The sequence below is a fragment of the Armigeres subalbatus genome, chromosome 1, assembly GCF_024139115.2.
Source record: "Armigeres subalbatus isolate Guangzhou_Male chromosome 1, GZ_Asu_2, whole genome shotgun sequence".
NCBI lineage: Eukaryota > Metazoa > Arthropoda > Insecta > Diptera > Culicidae > Armigeres > Armigeres subalbatus.
Genome location: NC_085139.1, coordinates 148,939,405 through 148,957,066, shown reverse-complemented (window position 1 = coordinate 148,957,066; position 17,662 = coordinate 148,939,405). Strand labels below are relative to the sequence as shown.

The 17,662-nt window shown below is 41.7% G+C and overlaps 1 protein-coding gene across 1 annotated transcript in view; it reads right to left on the bottom strand.

Moving 5' to 3' along the window:
• Nucleotides 1-395: 395 nt before the first annotated feature.
• LOC134207310 (serine-rich adhesin for platelets) overlaps nt 396-17,662 on the bottom strand; it is a 28,778-nt gene continuing 11,511 nt past the window's right edge. Inside the window, exons 3-8 of the mRNA XM_062683036.1 lie at nt 11,350-11,540; nt 11,156-11,281; nt 10,586-11,094; nt 10,310-10,510; nt 9,701-10,246; nt 396-4,811 (exon numbers count right to left, since the gene is read on the bottom strand). Of these exons, the coding sequence (XP_062539020.1) occupies nt 1,148-4,811; nt 9,701-10,246; nt 10,310-10,510; nt 10,586-11,094; nt 11,156-11,281; nt 11,350-11,540 (5,237 nt within the window). The 3' untranslated portion in view covers nt 396-1,147. The remainder of the gene's footprint in view (nt 4,812-9,700; nt 10,247-10,309; nt 10,511-10,585; nt 11,095-11,155; nt 11,282-11,349; nt 11,541-17,662) is intronic.

Here is a 17,662-nt window from a genome sequence, read left to right as displayed (position 1 = left end):
TTACTGTGATTGATGTGCAATATGTGTGCTTCTCAGGTCGCTCGCAACAGATTGCATTCGACGCAGAATCTTGTCCCATTGTTTCCTATAGAAACTTGGCCGGATCGTACAATTGAGTCAAAAGTTATGGCGAAAATACTAATTTTAAAACTACAAAATAAAATGCCATTTTTTGCTCTTATGCTAATCCGATTTGTTTGCAACAAATTGCGTTTGGTGAGAATTTTTTATGCATATAAACAAATATGAAAAATAAGACCAATCCACATATTGGACTTATTTTAGATTTTTCCAAACCTTTTGAACGAACGAGAAAGGCACCATCACCGCTAGGTGGATTAATCTGGGTTTTTTTCCTAGGGATTGCTAAGCCCTCCCTTATTTACGCCAATGACAACAATGGCCTTTCTGGCAGGAGCGATTCTGCAGAAACGTAGCCGAGATAGGCGGCACTTTGTCAGCTCACACAATCTTGGGCAAATCATAAGTCCTTATGGAACAGCCGTTAACTAGCACTGGATCAACATTTATTTGGCTCCCAATGACTTCTCGTTGTACCTAGTTGGAGATCTCAGCTGACGAACTGTCATCAAAAAACATGCAGTCCCCAGGCTTCAACGAAATCTTGAACCTCGAACTCAAAATCACAAGTCTTTCGAGTACCTTTAGCTGATTTTTAGAGTCCGTCTCATTTCCCGAATTCAATTCAAATTAAACTTAAAAGCGACAGTTCAATAACCTCATTTTCACAACTTTTTAAATATCACCTGGTTTTTGTTCGAATTTGTGTGGATTTTTTCGTGGAGTCAACTCAATGTTTTATTAAATCCAAAAGCGACCCCAGTGTTGATGTCTTTTTGGTATTATTGGATAGCACCAGCTATTTTTCTTCCCATAGTCATGAAAGTTGGTCAACTCGGATTGGTAGGATGACGCAAACTTATAAAACAATCAATCTAATCAACTGCTGAGCGTTTGTGTTCCTTCACATTCAAACATTTCAATAACTAATATACCGTCGCCTATTGGTAACTGAATTCTGAAGATGAAAATTTCGTACATCGCATTAATTCTAGTAGTTATTCATATATCACAGAGGAAACAGTTTATTTTACACTACATTCAACTGGCTTACACATGTGCTAATCTAGTTCAATGTTTTATTTGGCGACGGGGTTAGACTGAAATTCAGCGCAGCATCGTGCTTAAAATCCAGACTATGGAACTTCGTTGGCGACGGCGACAGTGCACTGCTGGACACTGGAAAGCTGGCAGCGATGGCCGAAATGTTTTTGTAGTCGAATCGCATTAGAAGGTTTTCGCAACTCTTGATGTGCGAATGCTCCCCATCGTGTCCCATTTGGTGCCGGAGAAGCGAACTCGCATGGGATGCCCCTACCGTGTGATGGGAAATCGCAGGAAAGGCCGGTTGTGCTTTTTGCTGGTAGAATGGAGGAGAGTTCTCAGCCGAGCGCGTCGTGCGTCCGGAAGCTATCGGAGTCGCTGGTTTCAACGACTCGAGATATGATTTGTTGATGATGGGCGACGATGGCGATTTGTCGAACTTGATAAGCTGGGTATCCCGCTGCAAAAGATACCGATCATGGGATACACTTTTGAATGATGATGGCCTAATAGCTTCAACTTCGGTATGCTTTTTTACAGGGGAGGGGCCCCGAGGAGTGGATGGCGGCGAAGTGCTGTAATACGAGTGATAGGTGTATGTTTTGGGAGATTCTCTTTCAGCGGATTGGTTGTCTGAAGAGTATTCGCAGTATTCTGGCTCCTTGTGGTATGTGCTGGGTGGTTTCCCATCTCGATCTTTCTCCTTTTTTCGTCTTGGAGAATATTCTTTTCGCTTACGAGGTCTGCTTGGTCTGTTTGATGCTGTTGGTCTACATCGGCTTTCATGAGGATTAGTAGAATAGTCGTGAACCATTACAAGTGGAGGTTCCGAGTTCAGGTTATCGAACTGTTTCAATGACTTTTCTAGATTGTCAATAGTATCGTTGATTCGATTGGATTGAATATCCGAGTCGTGATCACAAAGCCCGTCAATTGCTTTTATGGAGCTTTCTATCGAGGATAAAGTAGCCGATAGATTAGCATTCGACTGTTTCAGATAGTCTATAGTTTTAATGGTCGTTATATAATCATCCCCAACTTTCAGTTTTCCATCCTCAATTCTTTGGATTATTTTGTCCGTTTTGGAACTTTTCACTTCATCGGGAATTTTGATGGTCTTTAAAATTTCAGCCTGGGCATGCTTAATGATAATGGCCTCGTCCGCATCTCGAACCGAAATATCGTCAAATTTTATGCTGTCTTGAGAGTGGCTGCTGGATAGATCGTCAGATTCTATTGTTAGTTGCAACAGCTCGTCAATCTCGTGACGACTTTTACGTTTCTCTGCAGTACTTTCAGCTGCTGCTTTAAATCTCGCCAACTGTTCATCCGTCTTCTTTATCAATTCTTCAGTCTTAGACGAACAAACACAAGATTTTGTCTCTGGTACCGTAGAATCATCTGTTAGTAACCTAGTCGGGGATTTCTTAGCTATGAACGGTGTTTCAATTATAATGCGAGAGATTTGTTCCTCTGATTTCTTTATAATTTCTTCCGTTTTGTTGCATGGCTTCCGCTCGGTTACAGCCGTGTTAGGTACTTCATCTAGTTTGAAATCTATTAAGGATAATCGCTTTTCTAGCTTCTCTAAAACAATTTTGTCAGTTCTGAAACGCGCCAGCTGCTCTTCTGTTTTTTTAATTAGCTCATCAGTTTTCGATGGAGATGTTGATTCGACATCAACAGCAAGTTTCAGTGAAACTTCTGGTGATTTCGACCGCTCTATATCATCAACTTTGGTTTTCATTAGATTTTGAGTTTCAGTCGTTTGTGATTTGGGTTCAACTTTCTCTTGGGACGTATCCTTTGATCTGTTCGAAATTTCTTCTGGCTTATCCGATATCGGTTGATCGCGTTCTTCCTCGGGAGTAATAATTTCCCTAAAATTGTCTTTTCGGACATAGAAAGTGGGCTCCGGTTCTTTGAAACGTGCCAGCTGCTCTTCCGTGCGCTTGATCACTAGATCGGTTTTCGATATTGTTAGCGGATTTATAGGTTCATCAACGAAATTTTCCTCACTTCTAGGATTGTTTATACATTTGGTTTGTTCCAAATCAGAAGTTAAGATTGCGTTAGGTTGAGTATTATGACCAATATTTGTATCGTTCATCTTTAAAGGCGCATCACCTGTGTGCCGTTTAATGTGTTGAGAAGATTCAGCTTCGTACGGTACAGCATTAGTCTCGGAGGTCTCAAACTGCAAGCTTAATTCTGTTTGAGTTTTTGTCTTAATTTTTTCCAATAATTCGTTAACTTCTTGAGCAAGATTATGATCAATCACATCGTCATCGTACTGCGGGCTTAGTGAGCTTTCACAACTTTCGGACAGTCGTTCTTCCTGCTTGATCGATTCATTCAAAATTCCTTCATCAAGGGTGTTGACTTTTCTGATTATCCGCCCCAGTATTAATGAGTTTTCCTTTATTATTTGGGACATTTTGTTGCTTTTGTAAAAATTCATTTCGGCTGATACTAGGCCTTCCGATGCCGACCGCTTTGAAATATCTTCTAGATATACATCTTCTCCCTTAATTGGATCATCCATGGAGAATGATTTTTCTTTTAAAAATTTCACACGACTTGCTAGATACTTGTCGACTTCTTCGGGAGATTCTTTTGGTGACGGGGTGACAGTTTCAGCAATTTGATATTTATGTGGTTTATGGATGATTGGAGACTTCTCTGATGGAATAATCGAAAGATCTGTATTTGGCGGCAAAAGCGGCGAATCGTGCTGCAAACTGCTTCTCACTGGTAACTCTAATACGAACGATGAAGACATAGAAGATCTATTAGAAATGTTTGTTAAACTATAATTGTCTAGTTTTGATGTAGCATCGCTGTGATCTAGCAAGCTTTCCGTTGTATTGACTAGAGATTCACTAACTTTTCGCTCCTTGATAACGTTCAAGTCTAATTGATTAGGCCTTTCCGCTGCATTGATTCTTTCGAACAACTGATTCGTTACTCCCTTTTCATCTACATTGAACGATGCATTCTCTTTGGAGTCACCGGCAACGACATCACCGGTAATTGTGTTATCGCTAGAGATATTGTTAAGGTAATCAGAGTAGTCCATTACAGAGGAGGGAGTTCTAAGAGGACTAATGGTTGAAATGCTTATGTAGTGAGTAATGTCTGGAATCGGTGACAGCTGGCTGGTACTGGTTATAGCAATTGACAGAGATTCATCTTTCACACAACCTAGTGTCAGCTCTGACAATTGGCTGTTCACTTTTTGTGAACGGTTCAATAGAGTAATGGTTTGACTATCTAGTGTACTATTTGGTAGATTCGCTTCGTTAGAGCTACTTTGCGCCTCAGATTGACTTTCTTCGGCAATGTCCGGTAAAATGGTCTCAATTCGCGGTATGTCCACTAGAGCCGGGAACTCTGTATACTGCGCATCCTCAGATGTAACAACCAATTGTTCTTCGTCAGGCACTTCTTTGATACTGTCAGGCGTTAGTCGGCGCTTCATTGGTGAAGCCTCAAGTGACGAAGCGCTGAGGAGTTGATTATCATCGTCGCAAAGTGACGTACTGGTGCTCGAATCAGCATCCGATTCTTCACTGTAAGATGAGGACTCACTACGTTTCTTAGCTCCATGGGACGAAGATCCAGTCTCTGAGAGATTGCTGATAGCCGATGACGCACTGGATGATTTTTTGAGCTTTGGAGAATCGCTGAAAATAAAGAATATATATTTTTTTAAATCACATCACATACTAAACACGATGATATGGACACATTCTACGCGCAGCTAGAATGAATGTGAGTCCAATAAGTCCAATCCACAACGTCAAAATCAGCATAGGGGATTGAAAGGTTTAAGTCTCCCAGGAGGAAGAGTTCAGACAGACTTTTGGAAACTTCAACGCCCCTTCGGCTGACGAACGAAAACGAACTACATTCGTGAATTTGTTGCCTCCTGCAATTCACAGCTACTGCAAACAGAATCACAGATTAACCATGTTCTGATTGATCCTCCAGATTGTTGTCCAGGTTAATCGGATCGCCATCGACAGGCAGAGGGATGAACTATTGCCACCCAGAAGAGCACTAGTGAGATAATCACATATATTGATCACTAAGCTACATCGTATGAAAGTGCATTTGTTTTGGAATTTAACTGTCGTGTGTCGTGTGCGTCCAACCTAAAATGGCCTTTTTTTCATCGGAGGCAGGAGCAGGTACTCTGGTGCAGCCTGATTGTGAGGTGACAGCTCGCCGGAACAAATAGTGGAATCAACCCAAGCGGAATAGAGCGATGTAGAAGAAAATGGAAAGGAAGTGAAAGAAGAAGATGAGGAAGAAAAGAGAAGAATAGGAATTATATAGCAGACATGCTGGGAAGTTGTTAAGTCACCGGGAGTAGACGTTACTGTGATATGGTGTAACCGTCGACCCCATTTTAAACTTGTGGTTTCCCACACCTCAATCAAAACATCCCACCCGAATGAGATAGTTGGCACTCACGCAGTGACTTGGTGTGTGAGCTGAGCCTGTCTCACTGTGCGGCGATCTGTCATGCTAGAGTGACAGCGCATATTCGTGCGGTGTGAACCGGCCTTTATCAGCCGATGATGGTTCCAGCCCACAGGTGAAGCGGTAATAGTACAAATACAGGCTGCGGAAACTAAGATTTTGGGTTTTCTATAAATACCGTCATGGGGGGTGACAATGGGTCTGGGGGTGAGAATGGGTCCAACGCACGTTCACCGGCCAGTCTGTAGAGTCGTGAAACAAAATCGTTCAAAAAGGTCTCTTATATTTTAGTCTTCTTGCCTTCAGATGTATTCAATCCAATCTAGAATCATTCTAAGTGGTTGAAACAGTGACCCATTCGCACCCCCATTTGACCCATTGTCACCCCGACGACGGTAGGAAATTAATCCCAGAATTGCTTTCTTTTGGCTGGTAAATCTAAAACGGTCTAGAAGTGCGCGCGTGTGTAGATTTTATATTTAATTTAAAGTTAGAAAGTAAATCCCTTGTGGTGTAGTTGTTTCAACTTTGTGGTTTGTTTCTTTATTAGATGATAGTCAGTAAAAAAAGGCTAACCAGTAGTATGTCAACAGAGTGTATGTTATTAAGAGTGGCGACATGTACCGCATTTGACAGGTCTCCTGCTCGTTTGGAACGCGATTTTTATTATGGGAATGACAGATAAATTTTGTTCCAATTCTGACAGTGTCGCCATTCTTAATTACATACACTCTGTATGTATCAGTTAAATTGTGTTGAAGTTATTATTGCAAAAAGTATGTACAGTGTTTGATCACAAACATCGACTATAAGAAAAAGGTGAAAGTTAATTGTAATATTATGAAAATTGTAAAACAAGTGTTAGTGACATCATATGAATCTAATGTGTGGTTAGGTCTGAGCAAGGCCCTTTTTCTTTCATTTTTGGTCTTTATCCTGCAAACGGCAGAAGAAAGCTACGATAAACCACCTCTAGCGACGCACGAAAGCAAAATCCAGCCATAAGAAGTCATTGTTGGTTGCATCTCTCGGTCGATGAACCTCGCCAGCCGGCGACACGTATTTCGGCAGCCATCCGCCATTGCGAAAGCTGCATGTTCGCCTTTGAATTCTCCACTGTTATCGCCGACTGCGGCAATCCACCTTGGAGTATGGCGCAGATACGCAACACCAGTACGGCATTCGCTGTCGAATCCTACCTCCAACATTCGGAACCAGAGGTTCCCTACCACACCAGTACCAACCACAAACCAGAAAACCGCTAGTACTAAAACCCCGAAGGTGACGTCGGAAATAGAACTAGTTTGTAAAGATGTCCAGTGGTGGCTTATTTAAAGAGCATAGCCCTGAGGTAAAGCTTTTCCACCACTTTGTTATTTTTCGCTTTGACGAGCTCAAACGGAGCTATCAGGCCTCGCCTTTCTGGAATTTATTTGTTACCATCGTCTCGAAAGTATTAAAACTATTCTACAGACTGCAACTTAACCTAGAGCCTTAACCCTATTTTTAAAACACATTTTTGACATATTAAAATCAAAAACATCACTAACACTGCTTTTATTGAACAAAACGAAGACATTGATCAAATGGGTTGTTGTAATCCCAGGTTGTAACCATACACGGTTCTGCGACGTTTAACGAATAATAGCTCCCGCTCTCGTCGAGAAGGAGCATAAATAGCTACGTTATCCAATAATTCAATGTAGTCGAGATTTCCGCTAGTTGCATATTGATCCGCCTTGCCAGATAAGCGTCTCCAATGCAATGGAAGTTTGCGGCAGGCCGAGTAGTCGGGCAAATTATCTGGGTTCGATCATGAAATGGATTTACGAAAGGCGTATCGGATAAAGCTACGTTTCACTCTCTCAATCCGAATAATCTGCGTTGTATTGTGGTATGGGGACCACACGCATGCTGGATACTCCAAGATGCTGCGTACATATAGAACGCTACAGCGCTTTAACGCTGCGTGGAGAAGTATCATTAGAAGCTACTGGTAATGCGTCGAACAAACCCGGAAGGCTGCGAAAGCCTTTGTGATAGTAGTGCTTACATGCGTAATGAACCGAAGCTTGCTTGTCAATCATTACCTCAAGGTCTGAATAGTCGACGCGTTCCAAGCTATTCAATCCGACCGAATATTCAAAATCGACGCGAGGCTGTCGACGAGTAAATGTGATTGACTTACACTTTTGATGTTCATTTCCATCCGTTATCGATACACCACAACCTTAACTCCTCGATGTAGGCTTGCAGCGATGCAACAGTCTACCGGTGAGACTTTATGATTCGGACCAATTTTTAAGTCATCGGCGTATAACAACTTTCAGCTTTTAGTCAATGCATCGATGAATAATAAACAGAAATAAAATAAATGGTCCCAAAATGCTGCCCTAGGGCACACCAGATGTAATAGCAAAAGTGCGAGAATTCGATGCCATTGATGATGTTAACGAACGCCTTACATAGACCATATAGGGAGTTCAACCACTCGGTTACCCAGTGTGGAAAACCGTCGCTTGAGTTTTGCAACCGTCAGCTCATGCGGAACTTTATCGAAAGCTTTGGAAAAATCAAAGTCCACTTGCTGTTCGCTCTTGCTGTTCGTCCACTTGCTGTTCGCTCTCGATTTCCGATGTTAGAAATCTGGTGAACTCCAAGAGATTCGTTGTTGCTGAGCGCTTCTTGAAAAAACCATGTTTGAAAACTCAGAAAGGCAAACGAGGTGGCGCGTAGCATTGTAGAGAACCTTGTGAACGATTTCTTCAAACACTTTAGCAAGGCTAAAGAATTTTCCCCCAACGTAAAACTTGCATTAAGCTTTCCGTATCAAACAACCGAAACATCGGTAAGTGTATAAAAAAAGGTCCTGCACAATAGATTTGAGAAACAAGTCAGCTCCAAACGACTCCGAGATCCCCAATCCTTGAGCTGGCGAGTTATAATGGGTAGAGAAATGTCGTAAAATAAATGTTTCCACTCAAGTTATTTATGTTTAGAGACGTTTTTATGCTACCTAGCTGGTCCGACCCTCGACTTTCGACTTCTAGCAAGGTCGCCCAATTTAAGGGCCCGACAAAACGGCGTGTTACATTGGCGCACAACGTGGGGGCCGACAAAATAGCTTGTTACACTGGCGCCCAACGTAACACCAATGGCGCCAGTGTAACAAACTATTTTGTCGGGTCTCACGTTGGACGCCAGTGTAACAATTTTTCATACAAACATAAAGATTCGCAATCTACATGAATGGGGCCCGACAAAACGGCGCCGACGTATTACAATGTCGAGGAGGGGGGGCTCCTTTGGGGCCCTGCTTAGCCTAGCGATAAATGCGCGACTGCAAAGCAAGCTCATGCTGAGGATTGGCTTTAGGGGCCTACAAATATTACGTAATCACTTATGGGGGGAGGGGGGTCGGTCAATATCTTACGCTCGCATATAAATAAAAAATCCATTTGTATGAAAAAAATCTTTACATGGTGGGAGAGAAGTCAATCTGAAAACCCAGAGAAATTGCTTACGTAATAAGTGTACGACCCCTTATCTCGACGATAATGGAGTTCTATAGATGCGAAGCAGATTCGTTCACGCCTACCGAAGCGAGCTTCCTGCCATTTCACCTCGACAACAATTAGTTACAAGATTGGTAGTGGATTACTATCATTGTCGCTTTTGCCACACCAACAGGGAAATCATTGTGAACGAGTTGCGTCAAAGGTTCGAGATTGTCAAGCTACGGAATCTAATCGAGAAGGTTTCAAATGAGTGTGGCCTCTGCCAGGTGACAAAGGTGACCATAAAAGGGACCTCGACTCCGACCATTTACGAATCACCAGAAACCGATAGCAAATGAAATTCGAAAACGGAAATTAAGCTTGGTTAGCCACACCTCACGTAGGGGCAGAAACAAAATGTAGATTGGAGCCCAGTAGGACATGGCCGCAGAGTCAAACCAGGAGGCTCGTGGTGACTTAGCCTCCACAAAGATATAAAAAAATCGACCAAGATCTATCGTGGTAACAGGTTAGAAAATCAACCAGAGTGGAAATTTTCAAGACGACCTGCTTCCACGCTTGATACTTACGGTTTCAGAATGTCTGCATCATCTTTGGCAATCGGGGCTTTGCTATCCTTCTTCGTATCTTTCCACTTTAAGCTGCCTCTCCGTTGCTTTTCGTCCATATCCTTCCAGTGCAGTGTTTCGGTTGGTTTGGGTGACTTTGGAGGACCTGGCTTTGAGCTTTTGCCGGTCTTCTGCATTCGTATAGGAGGCACAGCACCTTGCGGTGGTCCAAGTCGCTTTCCTTTATTGCTAAGTATGGCACTTTTTCCTACTAATAGTTGATTGACCTGTAGTGAATTACTGTTTGGAGAGCCGGACGCTGGTTGTCTAGCCACTGCCGCTGACAATATGATATGTGCCTGTCGTTGTCGTTCTCTCAGTTTGTCGTATTGCTTTTTCAATAATGAAATGTCTAGGTTGATTTTTTCTTTTCCTTCACTCGCACCTTTTAGGTTTGAAGGTATACCTAGCGAGGCTCTTCTTCCAGATCTCAATCCCCAAGCAGTAGCAGTAACTGCTAAACGAGAATCTTCATCGGATTCACCTTCATCGTCGGAGTAGAAAATTCTGTATAGATAAAAAAAGGTTTTCGAGAAATGGCTTTGCGAATAAATGTATGAAACGACATACCTGAGGTTCGATGATTCCTTCAAATGAGAAATGTTGTGCAAATGTTTTTCTCGTAGTTTATGTAAATCTTGAATTGGACCTATGTCTACGATCAGCTGCATTAGGCCGTTACAGTCGATTAAATTGCCGTTCACTAGTTCAGATGATAACGCCCCCATTTTACAGTAAAAATCGTCAGCTGTTTTTGTTGCTAATATGCGGCTGTAGCGAAAATAAAACAAAGTTGTAAGAAGATAATCCTATGTCCTAATGGTTAGTTTTTTAACATTTATGTACCTCTCTAGTGTACCCCATATTGCTAGTGCGGTTCGTAGAAGAACGTCACTTCCTTCAATCAGTATCAAATCCCATATACGAAGCACGAAGTTCATAGGTAAGCACGTGCAGAATAGCGTAAGGAACCATTGCATTGTAAAAACGTTAGTCAACGGGGGTTCGAAAGCTCCTTCAGGGCCTTGAAGTTTTTGTAGGTGGCGGGCTAGTTTGGGTAGGCGTGTACCCAATAGATCTCGGAAAACAGCCATGTCAGCTTGTAGCCCTCCCAGTGAACCACAGAAATATCCCGCTGGAAGAAGGCCTTCTATCAGCAATATCATCACTTTGATAGAGTCAGTTTCGTTTTTGTCCATGACCTGCAGTATTAAGGCTCCCAGCATGTTGAATCCTTGACAGTATCCTACTTCAGGGTTGAATCTGGAATAACCTAACAAAACTCGTTTGAGCTTGGCCTGATTGATTGTTCCAGAGGGTCCAGAACACAAACTGGATCCGGTACGATGAAGATCCTGAAAACAAAAAGTTGCTGTAAGAGTTTGAAAGTGATGAGTTTTGATTAATGTCACTAACCTTCACAATTTGTATTCCTAATTCTTCATCATCCTCGTCACATTGGTCAGTCAAATACTTTTCGCCTTCCTCTTCCCAATTGATTCCTTTACTCCTAAGATATCTGTCCGATAAAGCCAACCACAGCTGAAATCAAAAACCATTTGTATCACTGCAATAGAAAATTATACAGCGCTGATTGTTGAATAACACACCTTCCGACGAAACTCTGGTGGCATTCCACCGGGAAGACGCGCAACCATCTTCATGGCGTGAAGCCATTGGTTGAAGTCTGATTGCGTATCGGGGATCCCCATCTTCTTGAGGTTGTTGTCAGATGAGGACGTTGATGGAGGTGGTGGGGGTGGCGGCGAAGTGCTCAATGGTATTTCCTCTGATTCGGTTACTAGGTGATAGAAGGGTGGAGTACAAATTATATTACAATTAAAATGATGGTAATTGAAAGCAAACTGTATTCAAAGGATGAGTGCATATTATTTTCAGGTTTGATACAGAGTATCATAAGAATGAAACTGCAAAATCGTTTGATCTTATTTTAAGTTCATAATGCAAACGCATGGACATCACTCGGGATAAGGGTCGCCTGATGGACATTATTTGGGATAAAGGTCTTATCGCTAGTGCTGCTTTCACATGCATAATCGACGAGGCTCGTTAAATTGAGCTTAGATACTTTAACAACCTGAAGGATTTAACTGTAGTGGACCCTATCCTAGCTACAAAGCACCACCATTATGAAGGTGGCTGTGTTCGGATTCCGGCTAGTCTAGGCAGGTTTCGGTTTGGTATAAAAGTGCTGAATGAACACTAAGCTGCAAGGCGGCAATGTCCCAATGTGGGATGTAATGGCAATAGGAAGAATAAAAAGGTCCCTAGCTGTACTAGAACAAGCTTCCTAGAGTTGAGCCAGTCTTCCACTTTACTATTTTTTCAAATTTATTTTATTGTTACCTCCATCTGACTTATAGTCTTAATGAAGTTTTCGTAATAAGGTCGAAACGTTAGTTCACTATCGAGCAGCGCGCCAAGGTCTCTAACTTGATGGAGTCGTTCCAACGGTTGTCCAGATAAAGTGTACACATGGTGCAACGGAAGTCGTTTTTTATGAAGGAAATCCTACTGCATTTATCGACACACAGTTCCAGTTAACTACGCTTGCTCAATTCTTCGAAAGAATCCAGCTTGTTTAGTAGTTCCAGGCAATCATCAATATCCGCAATAATCATATAGGTTTTCATGTCATCTGCGTAAAAAATTCAATTGCCAGCTGGCAAATAGGCCGTCATAATCGCATTCAATGCTTTTAGTTTAACTTCGTCAAGCGATTATAAGGTCCTGCGCCACAGGAACATCGTTAACCCGTTTACACGCGCAGAATTATCTCCCCCGCTCTGGTGCGTTTAAGACTGCGGGTATCATCTCTGTGTTACGCATCCACTCGTGCCGTTCTCACATTTTGTGTGTCAGAGCTACTCCCACCTAATGCCCGCTATGCTGCAGGATAATGGTGGTCGTTGCGGTAATGTCTGCCACGGTTTTATAGGACGAAAAGCCATTTCGCGCGCCATTCCAAGCTCGCCATTAGAATGTTGAAATTGTCACCCCAAGAAGGCGAGGTGCGCAGAGAGCAAGGTGGATCGATCAGGTGGAGAACGATTTGCGGAGCCTCCGTAGACTGCGTGGTTGGTGACGTGCAGCCATGAACCGAGCTGAATGGAGAAGACTTTTATGTCCTGCATAGACCACTCCGGCCTTAGTCTGAGCAAATAATAATAACAACTGCCAGTCCTGTACGTCAACGTGTTTCGTTACTCCATAATCAAATTCTTATTACTATGTCTGAAACTTGATTATGCATGTGCACAACATGTGATAGATTTAGTTCGGAAAAGGTATTGGAGGGTAACCACCCCTTCGGTGGGCTTTGATCCCACGACCCCAGTTCGCTAGACAGGTGCTTTCCTTACTAAGCTACGAAGGACCTCCGTCGTCCACCCTCCAATACCTTTTCCGAACTAAATCTATCACATGTTGTACATATGCATAATCAAGTTTCAGGCATAGTAAATAATTTCCACTCCGGGTGGCTTAATACCCGGATAGGCAATTAACTTTGAATGTACCGAACTCGAGTGGCGATCTCTCTTCGCTTGTGTGGTTGGGTCGGGATCTGACGACCAACTGGCACAACCTCACACAACCCTACTTCATTGAGCGCCGTTGCTGATGAAGCAAGTGTGTAGGAGCCGGACAATACTAAATACTCATCCTACTTGGTTGGCATGTGTGCAAAAATACATATGAGAGAGTTAGTTCTGAAAATGTATTGAGAGAGTTCGGCTGGTACTTGGTGTTGGGAATTTGGTTTCATCAGTACCCGCTAAGCTGCAGTGGACGACGGAGGTCCTTCGTAGCTTAGTAGGGAAAGCACCTGTCTAGCGTCGTGGGATCAAAGCCCACCGAAGGGGCGGTTACCCTCCAATACCATTTCCGAACTAAATCTATTGTATTCTTGTACATATGCATAATCAAGTTTCAGACATAGTAATTAATTTCCACTCCGGGTGGGTTAATACCCGGCATATGCGAAATTAACTTTGAATGTACTGATCAAATTCTTATTCGTAAGGCTGCCAGAACAATAATTGAGACACAACTAGCCATTTGGATTCAATGCGCTTTTTAGCGCTCATACCGTAGCTTTGATGCTAGACAATCTTTCTGCGCGGGCTGGCTACCTCTACCAGCAGATATCACGAGGAAGTGAACTATCACCTTTTCCATGTACCGTCTTCCATCTGCACCCCACCATAGCTATGCATTGGTGGTACACAGCACTTTTCTTTTGATCGCGTTGGCTCTCTATGAGCATTGTCCAGGAATCGTATCCGTAGAGGACTACCAGTCTACTGACCGTTTTGTAGGTGGTCAGCTTGGTACGGCGGCGAACTCTATACTATTGGAGTCAAAACTACGTACGATTTCCTGCCACGATTCGTCTCCGACAGTTTGCGGTAGTCACCAGTAAGCCCATATACACGAGTTTTTCAAACACTTTGATTTCGTCATCATCGATACAAACTCGTGGTGGGTTTCTAACGTTGTCCTTCCTTGAGCCTCTTCCTATCATGTACTTTGTTTCTAACGTGCTCCGTCTCCGCTAAGCTTCCCTCTTCAGTCATATGTAAGCTTCATCTATCTTCTCAAAGTTACGTGCAATCATATCAATGTCGTTGGCGAAACCAAATAGCTGAATGTACTTCAAGAAAATCGCACCACTTTGGTCAATACCTGCTCTTCATATTACTCTCTTCATAGCGATGTTCGTGCATTATAATATATAAGCTATAGCTGCCATAGCTCGTCTCGTTCGATTTTATTATATGAGGCTTTGAGATCAATGAATAATACGTGGGCGGGCACGTTGTTTTCGAGGCATTTATGTAATATGTGGCGTACGTCGATCAATTGGTTCGTGGTAGAGCGTTCTCCCATGAATCCCCCTTTGTACTGCTCCACAAACTATCATGCAATTAGTGTACCCCGTAACCATTACCTTAAGCAATGTGGTTGAGCGGTATTTGCTACAATCCAGCTCACCCCGGCTGTAGAACCTCATCTCAAATATTGGTAATTACCCAGTGCAGCGCGCTAGCCAGTCTCGCCACCTATTTAAGTAGCCATCCTGGTAGTCAACTTCAGGTGTATTTTTTTCTGTATTACAAAGAGAGACGGGCTGGGCAACGTTTGTCCTGCGCGCGTGCACTTAGGTTAATCATCATACCGCCATCGTTGTCTACCACATCGCCACTCTAGTGCTCCTTGTATCCTGTCCTGCCATCTTTATGGTTCTCATAGACCTTTCGCGCTCTACAATTTCTCCGTCTCTTCATGGTCTCGATCTTTCTGCTGCCAACTTTTCCTTCGGAATCCCAATTTTTGTCTGTTCCGCGCCATTTCGTATAGTGTCTCGTTCGCCCTCGCCCTCATGCGCAATCTTATTTATTTATTTATTTAGTAAACGTCAAAATTTATGAGGAACAAAAGAGAAAGAGATGTTTCCGTGCAGTGTCCTATTCCTGATCATAATATCTGGTTTACAGTTCGTCTTTGAGTGATAAAACGGCCTACTTTTCCATACCAACGTAATGGGTGCTTCAATGAACATTATGCAACTCAAATGGGTTGCATAATATTCATTATAACCAGAGGCGCGGCCACGTTCCGAGACGTGGGTAGGACAAAAACTGGATTATCAAATTTATATTATATTTTATGGAATTTCAAAACCTTTTCGGAAATCCTCCCGGATTTCAAGGGAATTTTCCGATCATTATCAGATAAGTTATTAAACTCCCTATGACTATTAGAACAATAATTACATTTCTAGTGTTTATCGAATATTTCTAAAAAGCGTGTCTTCAAACATTTTTACAAATTTCCAGAAGTAATTATGGTTCCTGTAAATTTTATAAAATATTAGATGATTTCAAGTAATTACCACTACTAGGAATTCGAACCTTTAGAAATCTTCAGAAATTTCACATCAATCTACCAGTAAAGCTTATGATCGTCCAAAAATCTTTAAGGGTGTTTTGTTCTATTTACGGGTTTTCAGAAATCTTAAGAACAATGTTACTCCGAATTTCAGATTTGTTTCTTTCTAACTTCATAAATTTCTTACAAACGTAGGTAAATTTGTGATTCCTTCAGATTCCAATAAACTCTTAGAAGCTTTCAGAACCCTTCTTCTTCTGATAGGCCTGCTACCAGTCATCCGGATGTGCTACAATCATCATGAATTGCTTCATATTTGCGAATTTCTGCGATTGTTCTCTCATATCCTTGTCTAGTTTCTCAACTTTTGGAGATGAGCTCAGCAGTCTAGCGACCTTCTGCCTTATAGACAGGTGGTCTGGCATAGATTACATCACTTTTCTAAGTGAATCCTTGATCTATATTTCTGTTCATCTACCGAGTTAACGAAATCTCCTTTTGTGGTATTGTGGGGATGCAGAGGTTTTCTCGGTCTCTATTAGCAACAATAACTACACTACACGAACATTCCTCTCCTTTCCAAACCGACTGGAGCCGTAGGCAGTAAATACCAATCGTTATTCACTTGGATCGTAGCGCAACTTACACCAGTTCTAACCAATCTGGGAGAAGCAACTATTGACAAATACAGTCAGTCTTAGCTAAGTTATATTAGGCTATATATTTGTTTAGATATACAACTTATGAATAATTCACAGTCAGCCTGTCAATTCTTATAAAATTTCAGAAATTCTCTGAGGCTCCCTGAACTAGCAGAAATAATTACGTACTTCCCAAAAGTTTTCAACAAAATTTATGGAGAAGCAGATACTAATAGAAACTTCAAGACTTCTTGGAAAATTTCAATTCATCATTGAGCACTTTTTGGAATGAAAAGAATTCCACCTAGACTTTGAGAAGCCTTCGGACTAGTTTTTTTCCTTTACAATCCCTGGAAACATCGACTTTGAAACGTTCTAATGATATTTTGTAGATCTAGGAATTGATAGTATTAGAATTTGTAGTTATCCAGATGGTATGTTCTTACCATAATCATGGGTAGGACAATGCTTCGACTGTCCTACCCAGGTATTTTCATGCGTAGAACATGTCCTACTTGTCCCACCCACTCCCGGCGCCACTAATTATAACACTTATTTGGGTGCTATAATGAAAAACCAACATCAGAACAGTAGTTACATAACTACATTTTGCTAAACTATCTTGGGAAAGTGTTCAAATAGTGTGTTATCTGCGTGGTGTAATAAATGAAATAGTTTGATGGACATGACATAAAAACATTCCAAAGGCAAGTATGTACATCTATCGCTTCACGGCTTATCGAACTATGCAATGTGGCACGGTAACATAGAATCTGATTGTTCTCTGCAGCAACATAATTTATTGGCTAAATGTGGAATAAATTATAATGAACAATTTTGGTACAGATCTATAAAACTCAAGCCTAAATTTATCGTCATTGCAAAAAATAGCGTGTGCAACTCGTTGCAAAACTCGTTTTTTTTTTCAGCACTCGTAGTGTTTATCTAACTCGGCAAGCCTCATTAGATAAACGTACAACTCGTGCTAAAAAAATCATCTTTTTGCAACTTGTTACACAAACTACAATATTGCGCAAAAGAAAAAGAACTCTAGAATAGCCTGGTGGCTGGTAAAAAACGACTCAAAATGATTTTTCACGCAAGTTTATTGCTTTTATCAGTTGAAAAAGTGCATGAATTTAGCGTAATGTAACTAAAATATGCCTGGTACACTTTTTCAAAGAAGCAGTGATAAATATCTCTCTCATATTATTGATTAATTTCAACGTTACATCGTAGGCTAACATTACCTTCCGTTACCCTATCTTCATTCAATCTTTTTTGTTCAAATGGCGTTACTACCAGATAAACCGAAATCTATTCTTCTTGTTAGTCTCAATTGTTGATCATGGTGTTTTATGTACATAAC